General features: G+C 38.2%; 3 protein-coding genes and 1 long non-coding RNA gene across 4 annotated transcripts in view; 1 reads left to right on the top strand and 3 right to left on the bottom strand.

Annotated features, from left to right (window-relative positions):
• Window positions 1-959: 959 nt before the first annotated feature.
• LOC149053468 (uncharacterized) lies at window positions 960-5,496 on the bottom strand. The gene is made up of 6 exons (XM_089188555.1): window positions 5,368-5,496; window positions 4,886-5,061; window positions 3,649-3,764; window positions 3,081-3,148; window positions 2,166-2,285; window positions 960-1,267 (listed from the first exon to the last, which is right to left on the bottom strand). Exons 2-6 carry the CDS (start codon window positions 4,955-4,957, stop codon window positions 1,092-1,094), a joined length of 552 nt encoding a protein of 183 aa, XP_089044681.1. The 5' UTR covers window positions 4,958-5,061; window positions 5,368-5,496; the 3' UTR covers window positions 960-1,091.
• A 3,963-nt stretch (window positions 5,497-9,459) lies between these two features.
• Window positions 9,460-23,922, top strand: LOC113686848 (uncharacterized). The gene is made up of 11 exons (XM_089202484.1): window positions 9,460-11,192; window positions 13,625-14,922; window positions 15,402-15,465; window positions 15,808-16,024; window positions 16,886-17,232; window positions 17,820-18,040; window positions 18,240-18,547; window positions 18,945-19,250; window positions 19,932-20,085; window positions 20,531-20,834; window positions 21,391-23,922. Exons 1-11 carry the CDS (start codon window positions 9,494-9,496, stop codon window positions 21,408-21,410), a joined length of 4,938 nt encoding a protein of 1,645 aa, XP_089058610.1. The 5' UTR covers window positions 9,460-9,493; the 3' UTR covers window positions 21,411-23,922.
• On the bottom strand, window positions 11,379-13,206 carry LOC149053467 (uncharacterized). The gene is made up of 2 exons (XR_016185478.1): window positions 12,761-13,206; window positions 11,379-11,664 (listed from the first exon to the last, which is right to left on the bottom strand). It is a non-coding gene; the product is annotated as an uncharacterized LOC149053467 (long non-coding RNA).
• LOC113670461 (uncharacterized) overlaps window positions 23,915-25,445 on the bottom strand; it is a 15,722-nt gene continuing 14,191 nt past the window's right edge. Inside the window, exons 8-9 of the mRNA XM_027186604.2 lie at window positions 25,195-25,400; window positions 23,915-24,185 (exon numbers count right to left, since the gene is read on the bottom strand). Coding sequence (XP_027042405.2) covers window positions 24,015-24,185; window positions 25,195-25,400 — 377 coding nt within the window. The 3' untranslated portion in view covers window positions 23,915-24,014. The remainder of the gene's footprint in view (window positions 24,186-25,194; window positions 25,401-25,445) is intronic.

Here is a 25,445-nt window from a genome sequence, read left to right as displayed (position 1 = left end):
TTGAATCCTGTTGAAAGCGTCTTGGTATTCCTTGGCATACTTTTCGATGTCTTCAGCGTTCTCTTTTAAGCGTTCCTATTTCATCAGCGGGGCAAACAATTTATTATTTCCAAATCTGTCGAATCCTTCTTTGTCTAGAAAACCTCGCCTTCGTTTTGCGTCTACAGATATACAAGGAACATTAGCGCCGTTGTATTGAGATATTTGTTCTCCTTCAGCTCGTCTCTGAAACAATACTCTGAGAATATAAGAAAGGTTAAATAGCTCCATTTGAAAACTCACCTTTTCTCATGGCGTGTATACCCTTTCTTCCTTCCATTAAAGTTATTAAGAACCTCAGCACACTCTTGCCTTCCTCGATATCATTTGCCCAAATGCGATCCTCGGCATATCTTTTCATCAACTTTAACAATGCTAAGGGGTATTTACTTCTTGCATTTTCAGAGAGGCGAGATGTACGAAGATAGGAATCATCTATTTGACCGTCCGTGCCAGGATCCGTTGGAGCTGAAAGTACAGATATCAATCAATGCAAGGTTACTTATGAAGATGAAATTTGCAGTGATATGGTAGCTTAGAACTTAGTTCTTAGACTCAGGGTCGATAGCTAGGTCCGGGGGAGTTCTCTATTTGGGTCATTGCTTTGTGTTGCTGTACAGGAGATTTACTCAGGGCTTCTCTCCACTGAGGAATACAGATGGTTATTGCTGAACTATAGAGGAAACCTGCCGAAATGTATGCCGTGTGATGGGCATCGTGATGGACTGGCATTTCGTTTAAACGCTATAAAAACCAGCAGCAGAATTGTTCCTCTTACTCGCAAACCTTCTCTACGCTACCATGGGCGTAGACTGGACACCAACGATGAACGTGAAAACCGGTAAGTTTTCCAATTTGGTCGTATTATACTTTCTCGACATTGTTAAATCATTTCCCTGCGAAACATTTTCTTTCGTGATTATTATTCTTTCATATGGGCATGCAAACTAGCTTTCTAAGCCTCGCTTTGGAGTCAAAAAATTACTTAAAAAAATAAAAGAAATTGGTGCTGCCATTTTCAAAAGAGTCCTTTCAAGGTGGCTCATGTATACTCAACTTGTTCCGTCTTTTCCATCATCTCCTCTTCCTCCTCTACTTGCTCTACCTATGGCACCTTCATTTCTACACGAAGTGTGACACGAGGGGTTCATAGGGTCGAACAGATTAGGTGAACATGACTCCCTCATTGCACATTTAAACCCTTTTCCTCCTAAACTCCCGAGACCCCCTGAGGAGAAGATCAAAGTGAAACTACGGTGAAGTCGTAAATATTATTTTCGGAATCTAATTAGAAAATACAGTGATTGTGGTAAAACCAACGGTCCTGTGAATTCAAGAAACAGAATACATCCGTCTTTCCATCAATAATCCTCCCGAACCCAATTGATCCGCTTTAATTTACAATCGGTTCTCCTCCTTGAATGAGTTACATGCTCTTTCCCAGACTCCCGAGGCCACGAAATTTTGTATATCGATTCCCCACATAACTCGTTCCATCGCCTCACAGATCCACGACTGACATGAATTAACAGAAAATGTAAGTTCTTTGTCACGAGTTGGCACACAGAAAACGTTTGAACTCCCCCCGAGAAATCAAATCTCGGATCATCTGAAGGGAACTGTTAGCTGAAGTACATGTTGGTGTTACACGGGATCCACATGTGGAAAAACTCTATGGATCAACCGAGGGAAAAGAGTCTAGCGCGTAGATAGGTGAGGAAGGAAGATTGTTAATCTTTAGAACCATGGTCGTATGAAGAAAGCTGTTTTATTGAGCGAAGGAGAAGAAGAAGCCTTTAAGAAAGAAATAGCGAAAAACAAACAAACAAACAAACAAATGGAAGAGGAAAAACAAAACAGTATACTTGAAGCAAAATGCAAATCAACAAACAAAGCCTCTAAGGTCAAATAAATGGAATATTAGGGCTTTTTTCATTTGTGGCCTTACGTGCTTAAATGGACGGATTTTGTTCCGCTTACAGGTTAGGGTTGAACTTATCGGGGACATTCCTTCACCCGAATATGTTAGTGCCCCTCTCCCAACCCCTGAAACTGACCCTCTTCTATGATGAGAACGTTACGTCATAATCCAAACGTAAGCTGCATCTCAATCTTTTAATCCATACCTTTTCCTCCCTTTCCATTTATCGGTGCTGTACCTCCCCGGCCAGGACATGTTTTAAGCTTGATACTTCCTACTATTTGGTTCACATGTAGTCTTTGTTTTCCAGCTTCGCCACCGTCTCCTGTTTATGTATATGTATATAAGTAATCATTATGTATCATGTATATAAGTAATCAATGTTATTTGGAATATTTTTACATTAGTATGCAATCTCATTGGTTGCTTTGGGCCACATGACATCCCAAAATGAAACTGTTTCTCGTTATAAGATTCTTAAAGAGCAACATTGCAAAATCTTTGACGGTAAAGGGAAGCAGCGCAATGTCATTTGCGAGTGTTGACAGACACAAATCTCTCCGCAGTTCAGCATAACGTAAGTGTTGGTGTGAATGTCTTTGCGAAACATACGTACTTTCAAAATTTTTATCTATGGAGTTGAGGAGTCTTAAGTCTCGACTCAGGCAGCCCTTCTTTCTCTTCACCTTGACGAACACCAAAGGAGGCTCTTTGACCCTTCAACTCCCAAGATCTCATTAGTAATTGTCTTTACTGTCTGACATACAATTCTCATGATATCAATTTGGAGAATTTGTTATTGGATCAACTAACAATCCCCTAATTGATAATTTACTTTATTCTCATCACTTCTATGCTTGATATTGTATTGATATTGTAAGGAGAAATTCTTTCTTGGTCACTCATGGGAGGTAAAGAGTTGAAAGGTTTCTTTGAGGCGCTTCCATTTTTCATGGTGCAAGGCGGATAGGAGCTCTAGCTTGAAAAATGAGTTTCGGACCTCAACCCTTAGATAAGTGCTTTTTTGATTTCAGTGTCAGCCCACTGCCCGTTCAACTCAAAAGCTTTAGAAAAATTATTCCTAGCGTCGCGAAAGTTTACCCGACAATCTGTACCGTACCTGACGTTCCTGCATTTCCACCATCTTTGCCAGGGTTTCCTTTATCTCCTTGCCGTCCCCAGACTGTCCTGCAACCGTTAGCCTTACACTGAGCAAATGTCCGTGATGGTTTCTACGAATATTTGTAGTTAAACAGAGCCATGTTACTTATCGTACATGATGAGGCAAGTTGCCATTTGTTGATATTTTCCTCAGACTAAGTTAATTATTGGTGTGGAATATACACTCTGGAGGGTAATTGAGTCACAAAAATTACCCCATTTCCATCTGAAAACTGCAGCAACAACAACTGTTTTCTACCTTAGTTCAGGATAAAAAGCTCTGAAACAATGGAAGACGTTTAACGGGTCTACATATCTTTAACACACGGGGAACTGGGAAAAAACGAGAGAGTTATGAAAACCCGAGATGTAGTTGCAATTAATTTTGAGAAAACGGTAAAGGACCTACGTTAGTTTATGAAATATCATTCAGAGACAAAAATATCCATTCCAAAGCTAGATCGGTCTTACTTACCTAATCCATGATTACACCTATCTAAACAATTATCACTTTTACATCACCGTACCGCGTCAAGCTTGTCCTCTCCGTCTTTGCCGTCAGCACCTGCTTGTCCTTGGTTTCCATTTCCACCATTGTTTGTAATAAACATGTGGCCTTCTGATAGTTGGGCGTAAACCTCCACTTTAAAAATAGATCAAAGCAATGTGTAGGACTCAGTGCAAGGCCCTGCGCTTTTTTTTCAGTCGAATGAGATAATGAAAACTTGATTAAATTTTTTCTTTTTCTTTTTTTCTTTTCCTTTTTTTGGGTGGGGGGGGGGGGGGGTGAAGTTCAAAGTTCAAAGATAGGCGCTTACCTGTACAAATTTACTGTAACTATTCCTGTTCTCATTTCTTTGGTCTTAACCTACATCACCATTGTCATCTTCAGCATCATTATCCTTCCATTACTCTTGTTACCATCATTTTTAATGAAAGTTATCATAATTGGCAAATATCATCCAATTATTCACGACTAAGGCATTATTTAGAAATGACAAAAGTTTAAATTGAACGGCAGTTCTCTATAATATTTTGCTCCCTTCATTTGATGTTGTACTATCACAGAAAACAAAATTCAAATTTTTGGACTGGGGGGTAGAAATAAGGATATCAGGGATGAAATTAATATGCTATTTCAGATTAGTACAAATGTGCTAACACTCTAACACAAGTAATGTTAACTGATTGGCTCGTCTACTTGCTGACTATTTCACGATAGACAGTGGTTAAAGTGACTAATCTATTGTTGTATGTTTGTCTACAAAATACAGTGAAAAGATGATTGTCTTGTTCTTAAGTTTTTAACAATTAGTAGATATAAACTAAAACAATTATATAACTCGCTCTCTCTCATTTACGAATGAAAGAATTCCCAAACTCATAATTCTATTGTTAAATATTGCGATTTCAGTGGTAATGTGTTAACAATTTTTGTTCCCAACAGCGTCCTAGAGAGTATCTAAAGTAATCCTGGCTTGCATTTTTTTGGGTTTATTTCCCTCCATGTTAAGTCGAGAAAACCTGTGCCAGATTTAAACCAATCAAAGCAAAAACTAAAGCCAAGTGCGATTTGGTCACTCGCGTTTTCCCACGCTTCAAACAGTTTGCCTTTTTGCCTTGAATTCTCATTGGTTAATAAAAAATGTAGATCTCTGATTGGCCGTTATGATGATGATGATTTATTTTTGACACTCAATTCAACAATGCTCTAATGCCTTTGGACCAATGCATTAAATCCTCTATTTCTCTTTACCCCAGTACCTTTAGGTCCAGCCACTCCGTTCTGTCCTGGTACCCCAGGAGTGCCAGGAGCCAGTGACAAACTAGAATCATATTGCGGACTTAAAGTAGGAGCTCTGACATCCAGCTGACTGTCCTTCCCGGAAACAACTTTGCGCAACTGTGAGTTTTTTAATACCTTGCATCCTGATCACGCCCTGATAAAAAACATTTGTTTCAATATTTATTTGTATTTCGTATTCCTAAGAGCCGAAAAGAGACGAGGGGACAAGTTTGTAAAGCAACTGCGGGGCTGCATCAGTTGGGGTACCACAAATAATTCGGTTTTATCAACTGAGTTGATAATGTAAATTGATAAGTCCAGAGATTGTAATAAAGTTATCATTAACTCTATAATAAGTAAATCGTTAACTTTTTGACTCAAACCCTTCCCGCGGGTTGCTGAAAATCAAGAAGTTCCTATCCTATGAAAGTTTAGCTATTCAAACAATTCTTTTACACACCTCGATGTACACAGTATCGGCCAGGACTTCAAGTTGGACACGATTAGGTTTCCTCTGGACGTTTCCTAACTTCATATTCTCTTTTGCAGCAAGATATTCTTGTACATAGTGCATATGTACAACTCTTCCAATCACCCGGTATTCACCAATGAGAGTTTGAAGGGCCGTGAAATGAATCGTTAAGAAGATAGAATTTGACGAATTAATGAAAAATCGATGAAGAAAAAAAAAATTGAAACCATTTCGTTTTTAGTGGTTCTATTTCTTATTATTACTGTATTCTTGAATTATACATGAACATTTTGATTTGTTTTCACTTATCATCTGTTAGAAGAAGGATAAAGCGCAGATGACGTCAGCGTTACAAAATTTTGCTTTTTTATGATACAAGACAACTAAATTGAATTTCGCCACTGTGCTCTCGCTAATAGCTCACTGGTGACGTCAAAATGCTAGAAGGACGTCTGTGACACACTCGGCCGTGCGTCATGTGCCACTCTTTTTTGTTCTTACCACAATTTTGAGGTTATCTGCGATCTATTACTGAGTGGACGAATGGCAACATGGAATCTAGTCGTTCAAATCTGGGAAGTGACTTTACTTACGTTTTCCTTTAGAAATAACAGCCGGTGTTTCAGTCCATTTCATCTTAGGGATGTTGATACTTTCACTGTAAGACTCATCGCCTTTTTTGACAGTCTTGCATCCACGTCCTGAAATATCTGATAGAGGGAAATTGAAAAACTTCTTGCATTTCACGAAAATAATAATATTGACTAGCTTAGTAGGGTATTGTCATAAGTTTTTTTTAGATCATGCTATATTGCTAAGAGGCACAGTGTATCATTTAAACCCTACCGCGTAAACTCTTGTAGGAGGTAGCCTTCCTTTGTTTGGCGGGTGGGTTCGCGAGTTACCACGTTTCTTTATTTAATTACACCCAAGACGTTTTTCAACATCGCTGATCCTCTAAGTTCGTAGGACGTTTGTCGTACACGAATCTATTATGTAGTAGGCATCTGAGTTAATTATCGGAATAAGTCATCCTGAAGAACTCACAATTTTAATTTTCATCCCCCATGCTCACAAGAATTCGAAAAAGGACTGTCTAGACAAAACCGTGGAGCGTTACGTGGCGAGAAGCAAAAAACTTGATATTCCTCTTTCAAAATGATGGTTTTTCTTTTTCAAAAAAATGATATTATCAACTTTCAAAAAAATATTTTAATCTCAGTAGGATTTAAAAAACGCTTGCCTTTTATTGAGGGAGGGGAATTATTGAAATAAGACCGGTTTTTTTTATGTTATTGTCTCAGCCACTATTACCCAATTGCTCGCGATACTATAGTATTTTTGAAATATTTCATCACAAATGTCAAACTATGCCACCTCACTTTGTAACGGCTAACACCTATCCTCACAACGCTGGGCCTTCCAAATGGTACCTTTTATTTATTGATTCTCCCATACTTGTAAAGTAATGTGTTTATTTCTTTTCTGTATTTTTCTCTTGCAAGCGATTTTGCCTTTTTTTTCGGATTTCATTCATAATTTAGGAGCAGCTTTGGTCAAAATATTGATCCACACTTTCCTTAGTTTACTGCACCTCAAAATTGAGGATTCGTTTTAGATTTCCCTTTTTTCAACCAACATCAAACAGGAATCTTTATGTCATTTGGAAGTAAATTAGTCTAATATTTCCTTTGTATAAAAATTCTTGATAGTTAGACATGTGTGACAAGTAGGAGGCGGATGATAAGACTTACCTGCTCCTAATACCATATTCAAGGCTGACCGTAAAACAACACTCAAAACAATTATCCTAAGGCTCATCGCGTAAGAGAAGACACTTCTCCTTTATAAAAATATTCTTCTGACGCTGATGTGCTCCGGGAAACCCCAATGAAAAAAAATCGAATGGTTCTCACTTGTATATGAATGTTAAAGAGGTGAAGTTTAAGGTGACATAATTGTTTCTAAATTTCCCAGACCATGGCTTCCTACAAAGGCACCTGTTCCCGTTATTGTTTCTTTCATCAATTATTACTTAACAGTTTCATTACTTACGAAAGATTCTTTTTTTTTTTAATCTCTTTGGGAGTCAACAAATTTCAAAATAAAATTACGTCGGGAATTAGTTATTTTTACCTTGACAATTTTAAACCTGGCGCCGAAAGTGAACCACCACACAAAACACATTGTTTCATCGAGTGAACAATATTCAAAGTTCTTTACAAAAGATAAGAATGCTTTTGTCACAAAATAAAACAATCAAATGCTAAAAGTCTTACGCTTGTCTCAACATCGTTGGTATGATGAGTAAAGCTGGTCTATCAGTATGAAAATGGTGTTCGGTCCAAATACAGTTCGACATTTTTTTTTCATCGGAGCGTCATCACTGATCAATCATTAATTATATTAAGATCGCTTTAGTCTAACTCCTGTTTTATGAAATTTTGTCATCTTAATTTAGGGATCCAAGAAATTGCTACTGATACTACGTACGGAATTGTAGTCCACCTAGTGAGAGTTTTCAGTTTGGTTTGTTAATTGAGGAAGTATGATACCTTGTACAGTTTCCGCCAAGATATCCTTAGGGTGTTTTTAGACATTTATGTTTTCTACCCATAGAGAGTTGAGCAAAAGGGATCGTTAACGAAGAAATTAATATAACGCATTGATTCCTTGAGAAAAGGACTACAACATAAAGGATGACTTCATTAGTCAAACTATAAATCAAAGATGTACAAAACGGAAAAAATGTAGATACATCAGGTATCTTTGAATTTGTCTATTTATTTAGATGACAGGCGTCGACACACTAACGAGTTGTAAGTTAGTGAGACACATCTGTACTGTTCTCAATTTTCAAAAGATTTTTAAATTAATGGCCAGTTATATATTGAAAAACAGTAGATATGAAGGCATAGATTACCAATTAAGGACAAGATATGAGGAAAAATAACTAATGTACGATTGCAGAATTTCAATTTGCGATGGATCGTGAATAACTAGCAAATCATGTCCGAATTCTGAATTCAACAACATTAAACATATATTAAAAAATTTACCGACGTAACAATCAGGATCAAAATCTTATGGATAATGTAATTTTGATTGCTTTCCAGCTTCCTGGACGCCATTTGTTACGAGAAAGTAATAAAATATTATTTTGTAAACTTCCCTAAAATACATCTTTCTCGGAGCGCCGATCGGAAAATGAACACAAAAAAACAAAACAAAAAAAGCTTCAGGCGTTGAATGGTCGAAATTACAACGGGAAGGCGGGGAGGGGGGGGGGTCGAAGGATTTTGGCTGTTTAGTACAAGATTTATCCGTTCTTTTGAAGGAAAGTGAGGCTTGTGTAAGACAAATCCTATTTAGCTTTCCATTAGTAATGATCTTGGATTGCTTTGCAAAACCCTCAACATAGGACGTTAAATGACAACATCGACGCAGGTAGCTGAACGGGGGTAAGTTTCTAAAAAAGCTGTTGTGCTGCGTCGGTGGGAGAGTGTAACAGGGTAATTTGCTATTATCAACTAAGTTAAAATGACCACCGTAAAGGGGTGTCTGTGCGTTTATTTTACAAGAGTGCAACGAGAAAAAAATCAATGTTTCACGAAAGAAAACTCATAATCATCTCCTCAAATTATCTCCCCAAACATTGCTGATCCTAGCAGTACGCAGGGCGCCTGTCACGTAGAAACATTTAAGTAACGGCTTAACTCACAAGATTCGTTTCTCTTCATGTAGCTCAGTAGTACGCCATCGCAGCACAGAATCTAAAGGTCTGGGGTTCGATTCCTTGTGAGAGATCATTTTTCTTTTCTTTGTTCTAAGGTTGTGTTAAGACGAAGACAATCGAACCTGTATTAGGCGGTCGGTTATACGTGATTGACTTAACTATTGTCTGACTTAATCGTGCAAAAAAGTTTATAACAGCGGCTTCTCAACTGAACTGCTTTGTATCATATCGACTGAGATCGGTTACTAAAGGTCAATTCGTGGGTGGCGTGATTAAAATTGCTTTTGTCAGTCACGAACCACATCAGTCTCCTGCATAATTTTGCAGACATTACGCTGGCCACATGTCACACATTGAGTCAACCGACGCTAAACGAAGATGGCGTCCATCGAGACAATCTCGACGTCTGAAGAAATTTCTCCGCGTTTCCAAAAGCTTCTTCGAGGAGTGTCCGATGAACTCAGTCCCGAAGAACTAAGGCATGCCGTATCGTCCATAAAAACTAATTTTAGGGGCAAGTTTGAAGATCAAGGAGAACAAGATTTGTACTCATGCCTCCAATTATTTGCTAAGCAAGGTCTTGTATCGGAGGACAATCTGACTTTGTTGGAGGGGTTTTTAAGCCCGAAAGCGTCCAAGAAAAAGTCGCTAAAGGAAAAAATTCAACAATTTAAGAAAAACCGCCAACAAGAGGTCAGTTCTGGAAAGGAAGAACCAGGTTTGACCGGTAGGGAACGTGACCTAGAGAAAGTTATGGCAATGTTGACAACAGGAAGTTCGCGTGTTGTCAATTTGCATGGAATTAGTGGAGTAGGCAAGACGAAATTGGCAATAGAAATTGTTTCAAAGTGGCCGGGGAGGAAATTCAAGGCCGATTTTAGAGAAATCACTGAGATGAAAGACGTTCATTTTCACGTTTTAAACGCTTTAGCACCAGACAAAACGAACATAAGCTTCGAAGCAAATCTAGTAGTGGAATTAATGCAACAGTTGAGGCAAGCAGAGCAAAACAGTGACATATTGCTGTTCCTTGATAACGTCGATAAATTTGCAGGAGGAGATGATGAAGCTTCCACCTTCCTTAATGCCAATTTTGTGAAATTTCTGCAAGGACTTCTAGGTCCAAAGGATTATCCGGGGAAATCGAAACTGAAGATTTTGTTGACATCAAGATCAACACTTCGTCACGCGAAGTTGGCCAACTTTGACAATTACGAAGTTATGGCTTTAGAGAAAATTTCATCAAGTGTCTTATTCCAAAATCAGGGAATTGGCAGCGTTCAAAAGGATCAAATGGAGAAACTGCTGCAGATTTGCCAAGGGAATCCCCTCATCATCAAGGGAATGGCAGCAATCTTGAGGCAACAAATAACCAATGACACCAGGATTTTGGAAACGATTGAGCAGCCACTAGCAGCCGAGCCATCAGAGTCGGGAATACCAGCAGCAGAGGAGAGTCGAGAGAGAGACGTATTTGACTCCGAAAAGGAAGGCATTGATAAAGAGCAAGAAAGCTGTTTAAGAAAAATGTTTTTCTTCTTGCCTAGTAAACAGTTAAAAGATTCTGCCATTTCGATGTCACTGTTCTGTCGCTCTTTCTCTGTCGAAGCAGCAGCCGAAGTCCTTGGAGTGGACTCGTCAGAAGCGGTTATACAACTAGAAGGTCTCAGGAATAGTGAAGTGCTAACGGTAGACCTTGACGTGAAAGAACTCACCTATGACATCCACCCTCTAGTGCGAACATTTCTGAGAAGCATTGGTAGTAACCAAAAGATGTTCGTCAAAGTTTACGAGAAGGCAAAAGGCAGGTTTCATACATATTTCATGTCCAAAATGATAGACATTTCAAGGCTTTTGGACAAAGACTACATGAATGCCTTCGATAATTTTGATCTTGACAAACCAAACTTTGAACTTGCTTTGGATATTTCTTTCAAGTCAGACCATCTTCTTATCCCAAAAGAGCATCGTGAAAGTGTTATGATCTTTTATCTCTTCGAGGCCATGCTTGACGAAAAAGCAAGAAAGAACATTTTTAATTGCTGGGCCGAAAAGGTCGAGGATGATGGAAAGGAAGGTAAGGTTTTATTGTGTTCTGGAAAAAAAGTCTTAGTTTACGTAGAAAATTTTTCTGGATACCTCGGTAGTGTAAGTTAGCAGTCGACCTGATGGAAAAACTAACAGATAACACTGACTAAACTCGACTGACAACAGCATTTTACTTGACTCTAGCTCTTTATAGCAGACTAAAAAAAATGACAAATGATGGCAACCTTTTTTCTTTTATTTTTTTTGTTCACAGTATTTACACTAGTGATTAGTGCTATACCTCACTTGAAAGAGGACAAAATTAGCTTTTCAGAAAAAATATATTTTGCCTCCAAAAATCCATGGATTTTAAATTATGCTAAGAAAATGGCATACAATTTGTATAAATTATCGTAAAACTTTTTACTTTGAAACAGCCTGGGCCTGAATGGATTGGAGTTACAAGGAAACATTCCAAAAATAAAATATTCCTTATCTTATGGCAAAGACATCTAGAGACTCTGGTTGAAAAAGAAAAAAATACAGAATTAATTAGAATTTTTTTCCAAACTGTACCCCAAAACCATAAAAATTGACCCAAATTATTGAAAAATTTATTCCTCACCAAGTATTTACACAAGGGAAGTATCCTATACCTCACTTGAAACAGCATTAAATAAGCTTTCCTGAAATGCATGTTTCCTCTCCAAGAAAAAGGAAACAACCTCACTGAATGCTTTCAAACTAACATTAATTAGCATAAAATATCATCAAAATTTGAACTGTGAATTAAGTGATACCCAAATAATATAAAGTAATGAGGCAAAAGTTAACTAAAGAGGTTCCTTGTTGTATGGGCAACATCTCAATAAAATTGGTTGGAAAATAACAAATCTGAGATGTGTTACACATATTTAGTGAACACTGATTGACATACTGACTAATTAGTCTGACCTCATCATCACCCCAAGCCCAAATTTACTAATCCCTCTTGAAGTCTACAGTGCAACCATTGGAACTATATTTCTTTGTTTGACTTCTGAAATTTTGCCTTGAAACAGGGACAAATGAGATAATCAACCTCAAAATACATAAAGCGCAACATATATCGAAAGCCTTTAACTTGCAATGCACCACCAGTATTTTTCAAGAGTAAAACAATTCAGAAGTGAAACCGGAAATTGTCGTTTTATATCATTCCACTCATTCTTGAGCACAATTTGTTTGTTTTGTGAATTTTTGGCATGTAACAAGTAGAACCACTTCAAAAAAACATACAAACATATAAGATAATGTACAGGTCGATATATATACAACTATCGTTTGAAAAATAAAAGATTTTATTTGATTTAGTTCGGACGCACACTGCGTCATTCGATCTGTCATCGGCTGATAATTTAGGCCGTTGCGTTCTAACATTCCACCGAAGATTATTTTCTCTGTCGCTTGAAATCATGTTTTATCACAAAATATATTGCTTTTCATTCACAAATATACATTTACAGGTTTTTTTCAAGGCAAAAAACAAGGATTCGTGCGCGAAAAGTAAAAGTAAATGTTTCAACACCACATCCGTCACGCATTTAGATATCGCAAGAATGTTTACAGATTACTTACCTCGATTCTTCGATAGGATTTTCCAGTTTTCTATCTAATTCGGATTCCTCACCATTAGAGATACCACCATGCACCATGCATACTTCCATCGTCAAAAATCATCTCTAAAACCTTAGCTACGCTGCATCTCTAGCGTTTCGCATCGTACACCATCATCGCAGATTGAAATCGTACGCAAGTGATTTTCGGATCGGGCTCCCGAGGTCACGTTTGATAGTTCGGAGCTAAAACTCGCCAAACTCGCCATGTGATTGGAATGTTTACTAGCTACAGCCGGAATTTCAGAGCAATCGGATGTAGTCCGAGCATTTCCGAAAAGGTGAACGTCATCGTGCAATTTTGCACGACCGGCCCCAGGGCTTGACCACGAAGAGCTAGTCGTGACTTTAACTCAGGTTGTCGAAACTCCAGTCATCACTGCCGACAACAGTCCTTCTCAGGACTTCACTGAGCCGAACGATCAGACTACACGATCAAAGCTATTGAGTGTAATCTGATCCTTTCGGTAAGGAGCTTACCGCCTTCTCATTTTGTTCGAATCTGTTCAAACGCCCAAAGAATCTTTCACGATGAAGCTATACAGGGTATATGTACTAAGATTCGGTACATTTTTTCTCAGTTTTGATGACCAGGCCTGAGGCCTATCGTCGCAATATTCGCATCTTTTTTAATCTTGTAGAGGGTAACTTCCTAATTTGAGTCAGGGTTTGAAGATGCAGATGCGTCCCTTCCCAAACTTTCCTTAAACATTCCTTAAGTTAATCCTCGTTGACATTCTAATAAGAAATAAAAACGCTCTCTGGTTAAAAATATGCCTAAAACTTAGAGAGAGAGAAAAACTTATTTCCCTTGTTGTTTCTTTAGGTTCCTTGCTTCGAGCAGAACTAAAATGCCGCGAAACGTTGTTGGTTCTTAAACTTGAAGGATGGCAGAGAGCATTGACGGTCGCGAGGAGAGCGAAAGAGTCGCTTAGCAAAGTGCAGAAGGAAACTAAGAGCACAGATTCCTTTAGGTTGACCAAGAGTTCCTACCTGTTCTCTTGGGGTGAAGTATATTACAGAGCAGGGAATATGTCAAAGTCACTGAGGATTTTTCACAAGGCGCTGAAGATAATGGAAAATGAACTTCACAGCCATACAAGCACTTCAAGGTGCTTAAACGGCATTGGAAACTGCCACAACAAGCTAGGACAGTATGACGAGGCCATAAAGTACTACATGAGAGCATACGATATGAGACAACAGCTCTCTGGCTCAGTGAAACATTTTGACATGCCCTTCTTCAAAGGACAGATCGGGACGGTTTATGAAGGAAAGAAACAATTTGAAAAGGCAATCGAATACTACAAAGAAGCCTTAGAGCTCGCTAAGGAACTAAAAATCCCAGGCATGGTGAACACTGCCCAGTACAATCGAAACATTGCTAATGCGTACTGTTGGTTGCAAAACTTTAAAGACGCCTACCAACCTGCAAAGAACGCTTTCGAGATCCGGAAGGCCATTTTGGGAAGGCACCCTGACACTGCTCGAAGTGCTTTCCAAATGGCGCAGATTTGTCGATACTCGGAGGACTCTGACGCAGCGAAAGAGTTTTATGAGGAAGCATGGGAGATTGAGAAGTCTCTGGGCCAAGGAAACCACAGCGAGGTCATGGTTAGAATCGTTGAGAGCTCCGAAGGGTTCTTTCTTGAAGGAAAGAGGAAAGATCAGTTTCGACAAGAAGTATTCGACTTTTTTCTACGCTACTGGGACGAAGAAAGAGCCTTCGAAGGGTTTGAATTTTCTCTCGCCAATAAGACAGTTATTGATTCAATAAACGAAAGACTTGGTGAATTTGGCGACCGTCAAACACAGGAGAGATACCAAAAAGAAGCTCTATGGTTTTATGAAGGCGCGTGGAATTCACCCGACGCGAGAAAGTTACCAGACACCGTCAGAGAGGAAATTCTGCAAACTCTCTGTAGGCTCTGTAAACAGCTTCACGAGAAAAGTAAGGCCGAAAAGTACAGTAACGAAGCCTTTCGATTTTATGAAAAGAAGTGGAAAAAAAACAAGGTCGGAATGTCAAAGCGCGATAGAATCGACATTCTCACCACTCTTGTAGATATGGCTTCAACACAGACGAAAGAGAAGAAGAAACAAAAGTACAAGAGTTTGTTAAAGGTATGACAAAGCTCTTTGATCTATCAATGGATGACATCAACTTGAATGGGGTTTAGTTTAGAGAAAGATGTTATTTGTCTTGTTACGAGGGTGGGACAAAGAAAGAAATTATGAATCCCTATGAGGAATCGAACCACTGAGCCACAGAGACTCTACCGTGAGCGAGGTCTATTACGAAGTTCTTAGGGGTTTTAGTTTAGTATGTAAGATAGTGCGATCTCGAACGATCGTTAACTTTCATTAGTTTTACACTTTACAATTGATTGAACCGAGCAACCTCGCGAAATCTACCCAGCTAGTCTCCTTGTGGAACAAATGCATCCCTGACTTGCCAAAGCCGTTGTCTTTACATTGCCCAAGCATCCTACATTATCCTTTGTGGCAAAACATATTTTTCTTTTTTATTTGCCCTTTTACGTTACTTAGATTTGGATTAATGGCCATTCTCTGAACTTTTTCGCATTTTAATGCTCACTCAGAAAGCCAAACAGAGCGGAACTTTGATGGGAACTGTGAAAGGATTCCTTTCTTTTGGAACAAAAGGTATTTGATGAGGGAATACTTTGACCAGAAGTCGCGCATATTTTAAAATAACGAAAGACGCAAGCGTTCTCTCTATTAGTTACAAACGCCTGCAATTACGCATATGAAAAACGTGGTTAAATACATTTTTTTAATAAGCGCACCCGAAGGCGTTTTTAACTGATATGTCCGAGAGAACACGAGTGTCTTTCGTTATTCATGAGCATGGTCGATGTTTTGTAAGGTTCGTCATTCCGCGGGGCGGGGGCGAACAATGATTTTCTGTTATTGTTTTGTTTTATTGTTTGGATTTGTTTTTCATTGCTTAAATCTTTTTCAAAACAAAAAACTATGCTATTTTAGAAGCTGAACAGCTGTCTAGTGAGGACGATGACGATGACAATGAAGTTGACATTCCTTCCGATGATGATGATGATGATGATGATCTCGATAGTAGCAGTGGTAGCGAAGAGATTCCAGAGGCCAGTGGGCAAGTGCAACAACTAACAATTCAGGAAAAAGATGGCGAAGAGTTGGAAAGGGAGCAGGAACAAGAACCAGATAGGATAAAGATACACGAGTAAGTAAAAATGAATGAGTTGCCAGTAATCTTTCTAGCGAATTGCAATTTGGCCTGTGGCGATCCCAGAAATCTTTGCGCAAACACAAGGATCCGATCACTGACAAAAAATGACCTAAGTGGCCCTGTGCGTTATCATTAAAAAAAAAAAAAAGAAGACGTTTAAAAAAGTTATTGTATGAGGGCAATTTCAGGGGCAGGGCCTGAGAAAGCTGTATGTCCACCCCAGATGTGAACTAAATGAAGAAAGTAAGAAAGGGAAAGATCGGCAGTTACATGTCACGCCAAACCGCCTACTGCCGGCGGACGGCAAAATCTAATTAATAATCCTCTCATCCTTTGTATGCTTGATATTGTATCGATATTGCAACGAGAAATTCTGTTTTGGTCACTCATGGGGGTTAAAGGTTTAAAGAGTGTACTGAGGAAATAGTTTTTCCGAATTTTGCTGGTTTAGATAGACTGGACCTGAGCCTGGCAGTCAGTTTGCAATCCAGGAATTTTGACGGAAAAAATGAACCAAAATGAAGGCGGTGTTGATGACACTGTGCATTACAATTCAGTTGAAAAGTTCTCTTTTCCATCTAGTTTCCATCTATCTAGATTCCGTTCTCATTCATGGCAATTTTATTGTTTTCAGAGGAACACTCACTTTTTTCCTGTCATCCTTTACGAAGAATTGTTTAACGATTGATCGTCAGTTCAGTTTTTATTACTTGACGTCATTCTTGATTCTCCCACTGCATGATGAAAGGTATTTTTTTAACGGAAGTGTCATCATCTATTCTATCAAGATGATGTTAATCAAATTCAGTCACAAGATTACCAGAAATTATTTATTTATTATCTTGTATCTCACAGAGACACTGTAACAGTACAAGGTGGCCGATGGGACGCGAGGAAGGCAGCAACTCACTTGGTATTTCCACCTGGTTTTGTTGCTGAGGACACTTTATTGACTCTTTTTCGATGGAAATCCTCACTGTGTTGTCCTCCTCTTCAGCCAAATGAAGCCATAGCCAGCAATGTTCTTGAATTATCGGCGGACACTACTGAAAGTCTACTATTCAATAAAGAAGTCACGCTTGGAATTTCGCACAGTGCGCTGGACCTTAAAGGATATGAAGTGGTGATTAAGACCTTGGTAGACAGAAAGAGAAATGAATGGAAGGACGTCGAGCAAACAGTTGATTATAAATCGCTGTCAGGTAAGCACTGAACGTAACGCTGAACTTTTCAAAGCGTGTCGACTTTTAATAGTTTTGTCAATGTTCTCCGTTTATGTCGGTGTTTTTTTTTTTTACTTTTTCTTTTATAATTTGCTTCTTATTTCAGAAAGTTTGACAAGAATACCTACCCCCACACTGTGTTCAAGTGCATATCACTGTTTTAAAGGAAACCTTGCACTGCAATTTTTTGTTTCTGTAGGGAACGAACTGGCTGTAAAACAAACAGCAAACAAAACAAACGCAAGAGTATGTACATTGATTCTCCCAGCGCGATTCTTAAATATATGTAGGTGTTAGAGGACATTTGCCTGTAAACTGCAAAATCTCTCAGGGAGAGCAACAAAAAAGATTCTATCAATCTGTTAGATCTTATGGTTGTTGGTTCGCCAAACAGGTTCTTGTGGCGAATGGTGGCTGCTTATGAAAGTGTTTGCTGGGGGGTCCCTTTGGTGGAAGGAGAAAGCTGGTTAGAGAACGATGTGAGCAGTTTTTAATATACATGTGACAAAAGGATATCTCGTATTCACGATTTGTTAATTTATTGCCTAAAAATAATTTTTTTGCAGATCTTCAGAAAGTCTATCACAATAATATTCCTGACTATCTTCTTCCCGTTGCTGAGACGAAGATTATCCAGTGTTCTACCTTTGCTGTGGTTTGCCGTCTCAAGTCCTACATTTTTACGATAACCTCAGAACCGTCTACCATCTCTTTGCCTGATTTCCCGTTGGTGAAGATTCATTTTCCACCTAATTCGGTCTCGTCCACTGAAAAAATCAGTGTAAGAGTAAGTACTCTTATGTAGGGAAGAAACAAATTCGACGATGCGGTTTCATTGGCTCAATATGTTCATCGTGTGAATGGTCTTTTATCTGTGGTGAATCATCTCGTCAGTAACTATTGTTACAGTTGTGTTTAATAAATGTAATGTTATTAATGTTTACCATCGACTGAGTGATTAACTGTTTAGTTCATGTAACTCTTAGGTACAAGAATATCTTTGCAAGGAATTGAAAGGCGAGGAAACGCTGGCTGGCCCTATTATAAGACTATCTTGCAACAAGGAGATTAAGTTTCACGAAGCTGTCACCGTCCAGCTGCCGTTGTCCTTGAGAGACACTGAGCAGGACGCCGAATCTTTGGGTATTTCTGATTTGTCCTTAGTCCGTGCTCGAGTTTTGTTTCAACCATCTAATGGTACACAGAAAGAATGGACTGAAATCACAGATCTTCTCGATTCCCCTCCATGGCTAGATGGGTTTGTTATCAAATTCAACGTGAGACACTTCTCAGGGTACGTCAGTGCATCTCTTTACTTCTTTACTTTTTGCTTGCCACACCTGTCCCACTCTAAGTGGTACCTTTTCACATTTTTCATTTATATGCATATTTGGGGAAATTAAACCTATTTGGTAGCCGATGCTTTTAAATGTGAATCAACTGCAGAACATTTCACGTGAATGAACAGATTGAAAATTATATTAAGTCATATTAGCAGTGTTGAGATTCTCGTCCTCTTTTTAAATCCTTACTGTTTTTCAATTTTTTTTCGTTTTCCCGTTGTGTATGCTTTCGTTTTTGGTTTGCGTTTTCGTTTATTTGGTAGAATGTCATAAGAAATCTTGATTGTACAATTTTGAGGAACGTGTATTGACATTGGACTGTGTTCCTTTCCCCTTTTTTCTCGAAAGATTTTGGACCTGGCTCACATCATTAACCCAAATTGCTCGTGCATGGAATACGGAGAGTGTACGGCATTCAGTCGTTTTCACAGCTACTGTTCCAGTGCATACTAGACTTAACACCGATGTAGATCTGCTTTTGTACTGCAGTCCACATGACATGAAAAGAGAACACATCGATGATGAGAAGATGGTTTGGTTGGTAGAAGAAAGTGAATGGTACGGCATGGTCACTGGTGATCAAGCTTACGTCTTCTTTTCAGGGGATGCAGCGCAAGTAGTCAAAAAGGATCGACTGAAGAATTTTTTTCTCAGGTAAATTTAAAATAGGTTTGCTGAGTGTCTGTTAAGTGCTTATATAGAAAGAGACAGACATCACGCCAAGGAATGAATGGCTTTCCAAGAAATCTCCGCCTTGTTAAGTTGTAACTACAAAAGAGATTGTCTTGATCCACAGGATCTCTCTCTGAGATAGAGATAATTTTCAATTGGTATCATTTTCTAGCACGTATGTTTTTATTATATTCCACTCAGGTAAACACTGCTTTTCAAGCTCCCTAGTTTGGGTTGGCGACACAAATCAAATGAAGTTATTTAATCTTCCCAACCTAGTGTTGTGGATGTAGTGTTTAAGTTACCGATTACCGTCGAGAATCATGAAAGTGTCGTTTTAGGGCGAGGAATAACTAAATACCCTTATAGTTAGGCTAATTTAGTTCTTTAAATACACCAAAACGTGGTCGGAAATAAAACTCCTCACTCGAGATTTTGTCTTTTCAGCTGCTTAGAGGTAGATAGTACTTGCTAATCACCTCCAAACCAGCCAATCAGCGCGCGCGAAAAGCATTATTTATCTTTGTGGTATATACTAGTTGTTAATTATCTAATTAGAGTCCAATGAAGGAATTTCTTTCGTAAAAGACTGATGGAGAAAATGAAGCGAAAATTGTCGACTATTTCCACTGATCCTGTCTTTGAATGTTGCTATTTCCACAGGTTTGATAGAGAGGCTTCTAATTTTAGACATCTACCGGTACGCGTGGTAAACAAAGGCTCCATAACAATAGAGTTCTACAAAAGTAAAGATCAGAGTGAGGAAAATAAGATAGGTATACTGGATATGGAACTGCCTCCCGCGCTGGACCTTGAGGTAAATATCTTTAGTCGGCGCAGTATAATATCATTTCATTTGTTGATAATAGCTGTCCCTAACTCCATCCCTTGCCACTCTCTGGAACAAACTTAGACCTCACACAAATCTCTTTACAAATTGTACAAAAAGTTCAGAGCCACTTTAATTTTTAAATATATGGGTGGATTAGAGCCATTGGTACATACTTTTTTATTTAACTTAACAGAAAGGTGGTTGTTGATATGTTGGTTGCAATTCATTTTTAACTTTTAAAGCACATAAAGGGCTGTGACTAAGATGCTGAGAAATAATTGGACATTCTTTTCACAAAATTGTCTGGGGAACACATGGAAAAATATGGTAGCTTTGATTTGTTAAAAAAAAGTGTTTCAATAATAAAGAAAACATTCTGAGTTACTATTAGATAAGGTGACTGTTGAAGTGTCAAATGTTTAACTTGCAGAGTACTCCTGTGAAGTTTCTAGGCATTCCCGTAGATGACAGAATACTTCACGAAGCTCCTTTGACCGAAATCCTGCCAGCATGTAAGGGAGTGTTAGAGGAAATAGGCCGGTCGGATATTCATGAAAGTCATTTGGGAAGCGACCTCGATAAACGTCAGAGAAAATGTAGTTTCTACCGAGCTCTTGCGAGCTTACCCGTAGAGCATCAACGAAAATGCCATGATGCAATCATTAGATTTCTGAAGGAGTGCAGACAATCTGGTTTCGAAGGCTTTGTACACATCGAAGAACGTCTTATTCATGGTAAGTATGTAAAGCAATTAACTGTTTTTTTCCCATTCATATATCAGTAATTTATCATTTATAATACTTCCGTAGCTTCGTGATGATTATAGAATCAAAAGAAAGTTCAAACTCACGGAAAACTTTTAAAAGACATGTTCGGCATGATTCATGCCATTCTCAGTTTTTTGTGTTGTATCCATTGAATTTGTTTTTGCACGCTACGGTCGACATATCTGCCACAAAAAAGACAATCACTTTTAAAATAAACCTCATGTATTCTTTGGTTTGTTGCTGAATCCATCTGCGTTTTCTCTAAACTCACGCACATGTAGCTTTCCACCACACTAGCGCACTCTTTTTCTTTTCTGTTTAATGTGTTTTCCGGTTTGTGTTATATCCAGATGAAGGCCTTTTTTCACCGGCCTTTCTACGGTACTTTATTCTTTAAATTGTAGCATTCGAGTTTTTAATTAAGAAATGCCGCGGAAAATTTGCTGACACCCATTTGTGTACTTCTTAGAAGTGATTCCAACTTGCTTTTACACAATCTACATTTTTCTTTTAATTTCCTTAGCCGCAAAAGATGCCTTATAACTTACCAATAAAAGCTTACGTAGCGAAGTTTTTGAGAAGCTTTGAGAATGGTCTTTTTGGAGGAAACTTGCTAATAAATTAAAAATCAAGAAACGTATAATCGATGCCATAAGAAGAGAAGTGGATGATGACGAGATTTGCTGCAGAGCAGCAATGTGAACGAGAACTTAATCTTGTTTACCGAACTAATGTTCCACCAAAAGAGAGAAGTTTAGTTTCTTAATACAATTAAAGCGATTGTAAAAGTTAAAAGGTCTCAGTCGAAAGGGTGTGCAATCTTCTCGCCATAAGATGCAGAGATCAAAATATTTGCACGACCAAAGAGGGGTAGACATTTGGTGAAGTAGAACTTGCTTCATAAAAAGTAAAAAGACACTTGACGGTTAAAATTAAACGACTTTCTCTGCGTGCGTCGCTAAAATGCAAAGGGTAGAAGAGAAGAAAGTCAAATTGAAGTGCAAAGGACGAAGAACTTGTGAAAAGAAAAATAAGTTGAAAGGGAGAAAAAAGAGTGACGAACGACTCCTGAGATTTGGCATTTCCTCTCCCTCCCCCTCACGGTAGATCCTATCCACACTTTGTTTTCCTTATCACCTTCCCCTTTGCGCGTCTGCTACGCAGGCCAGAATAGGCATCCTTCAGTTGAGACAAAAGAACTTTACTATATAACGTAAAAAAACGTATTATAAATGAATTCGAAAAGAATCCTTCATTCTGCTACTTATATTAACGTTGCTTTAAATATTGTGCTGCTATAATATAGCCTTTTCTTTTCAATCCTTACTTTCAGTTTTTATAAATTCTCATTGTTTATCTCTATTGTTGTCAATACAAATTAATATTTTCGACTTTGAATCGGTTATTTGAATTATTTATATCATTTGATAGTTGAAAATGTACCGAGGAATACTTTATTTTTAAATGAAAAAAGGTTCAAAGGAACCTGTGTAAATAGCAGTTTATAAATTATTTTACATGGAAGAAAGAGAAGAGCAAAGACAATTTTCACGATGAAAAGACGTCATTGAACAATGATGATCGAAGTGTATACACGTTAGCACAGTGAGTCAGTAAAACAATATGTCAGAATCGTGTGGGCTCCTCTTATATGTTCTCTTGAAGTTGCCAGGTATGACTGCTTGCCCCACCGTTTTTCCGTAACGTGAGTTAAGGACTTTTTCAGACTTCGATTAATTCACAAAGCACACCTGTAAAGTAACTTGTTTTCTTTCTTTTCTGTATTTTTCTCTTGCAAGCGATTTTGGCCTTTTTTTTGGATTTCCTTCATAATTTAGGTGCAACTTCTGTCAAATGTTGATCCACACTTTCCTTAGTTTACTGCACCTCAAAATTGAAGATTAGGTTTGACTTCCCATTTTTTCACCTAACATCAGAAAGGGGCCGTTATTTCATTGGGAAATGGGTTAGTCTAATATTTCCTTTGTAAAAAATAATCTCGGTTGTTGGACATGTGTTACAAGTAGGAGACGGATGATAAGACTTACCGGCTCCTAATAAAACAAAAGTTAACACAATTATCCAAAGGTTCATCGTGTCAGAGAAGAAACTTCTCCCTTATGAAAACGTTCTTCTGACGCTGATGTGATCAAGGGAACAATTTAATAATGAACAATAATCGAATGGTTCTCACCTGTATATGAACGTTTAAAGAGATGAAGTTTAAGGTGACATAATTGTTACTAAATTTCCCAGCCCATGGCTTCCTAAAGAGACATCTTTTCCCGTTATTGTTTGTTTGATAAATTATTACTTAACTGTTTCATAACTTGCAAAAAAATTTTTTTTACTCTCTTTGGGGGTAAAAACAAATTTTAAAATAAAACCACTTCGGGAATTAATTTATTTTTTCCTTTACAATTTTAAACCTGGCGCCGAAAGTGAACTACCACACAAAAAACATTCTTTCATTGAGTGAACAATATTCTAAGTTCTATACCAAAGATGATAGTGCTTTTGTCACAAAATAAAACAATTAAATGCCAAAAATCTTAAGCTTGTCTCAACATCGTTGGTATGATGAGTAAAGCTGGTCTATCGGCATGAAAATGGCGTTCGGTCCAAATACAGTTCGACATTTTCTTTTATCGGAGCGTCATCACTGATCAATGAATCATTATATTTAGATCGCCTTAGCCTAACTCCTGTTTTATGAAATTTTGTCATCTTAATTTAGGGATCCAAAAAATTGCTACTGATACTACATAAGATATTGTAGTCCACCTGGTGAGAGTATACAGTTGGGTTGTTAATGAAGGAAGAATGATATCTTGTACTGTTTCCGCCAATGTATCCATAAGGTGTTTTCAGACGTTTATGTTCTCTATCTTTAAAGAGTCGAGCAAAAGGGATCGTTATCTACCAGCTTCATCGTAGAAATTAATGTAACACATTGATTCCTTGAGAAAAGGATTGCAACATGAAGGATGGCTTCATTAGTCAGACTGTAAAATCAAGCATACGAAAAACAAATAAAAATACAACAGTTATCTTTGAATTTGTCTGTTTATTTATTCGGCTGGAAATGCATCCCTTTCCTTTTATCGACGATTAAGGGATCATCTCTTGAACTTGTTTGCCTTTGTTTTAATTAACATCGGCGTCACGTTTCAAAACAAGTGGAGAATCGAGCTCTTCAACATCAGCCTCGACTGTCACGTTGCGCTTTTGAATCCCACAATCCTCCGGTGTCTGTGGGTATGTTTCAGGCCAGTACATAAAGGTTGTCCAAACATTCATGTGGGTGAATAGTTCTCGCTGAAAAAAAGAAAGAATTAAAAAAAATATATATTTAAGAAATGAAACAGTTCTATATTTTTTGAATCGGTATAAGTTATGTAATCTTCACCGCAGAAAAAAAAATATATACATATATTTCGCCTCGACACACAAATGAGTCGTAATTTAGCGAGACATATCTGTACTGTTATTAATTGTCAAAAGATAATTAAATTAATGAAACAATTGTATATTGAGAAATAGTAGATATAAAGGCATAGATTATCAATTACGGACATTAAAGAGATGAGGAAAAAAATTAATGACTGATATCTACACGATTGCAGAATTTTAATTTGCTATGGATCGTGGATAACTAGCAAATCTTGTCCGATTTCTGAATTCAGCAACATTAAACATAAATTAAAAATTTACCGAAATAACAGTCAGATCTAAATCTTACGGATAATGAAACTTCAATTACTTTCCAGCTTCCCGAACGCCATTTGTTACGAAAAAATAATGAAATTTATTTCGTGAACTTCCCTAAAATACTTCTTTCTCGGAGCGCCGAGCGGAAAATGAACGAAAAAAAAAAAAAAAAAAAACAAAAAAAAAGCTGTAGGCGTTAAATGGTCAAAATTACAACGGGAAAGCGAGGGGAGGGGGGGGGGGGGGAATCGAAGCATTTGGCTCTGTTATTTTCATGACCTTACCCACTGAGTGCCAATTTTCTACAGTCCCTACTTTATACTCTGCTAGGGATCGCCCTTCCCCTCTCCATCACCCTCTGGAAACCTTGTGATCCTCCTAATAATCCTCGGATCCTCCCCTCCCAGGCGATAAAAAATAACTGGTCCCTCTCCTCCCTGAATAATCGCACTTAGGCCACCTCATACTATCCCAACTCCTCTCCCTTCTCTCTTTACCAGGTCCCAACCATTCAGTAGGAGTTCCCACTAGATGGTTGTTCACAAGACGTTTTTCGCCACCCATTGGATAGCGTTATCCACCCTTCAAACAGCTGGAGCCAGATGTGGAGGCTTACTTTCAGGCTTTTGCAGTTTTTGTAAGTGATTTGTCGTCTGCAATCCAGTGTCTGATCGATTGGTATGGAAATGTTGTACGTCCCAAATACACTGCGACATTCTTCCTCTCCCGTCAAAGCATCATCACAAGGTGCGCTGATGAGCGGGTGACAGCACATTTCTGTCAGGCGCGTGTCGTGTTTTGCCATACAGTAAAAACCGCCATCTAAGTTTGAAAGAGGCGAGGCATATGATTATTCAAGTGACCTAT

The sequence above is a fragment of the Pocillopora damicornis genome, chromosome 1 (genome assembly GCF_964200805.1).
Source record: "Pocillopora damicornis chromosome 1, jaPocDami1.2, whole genome shotgun sequence".
In the NCBI taxonomy this organism is placed as follows: Eukaryota; Metazoa; Cnidaria; class Anthozoa; order Scleractinia; family Pocilloporidae; genus Pocillopora; species Pocillopora damicornis.
This window is presented reverse-complemented; position numbering and strand designations above follow the sequence as displayed.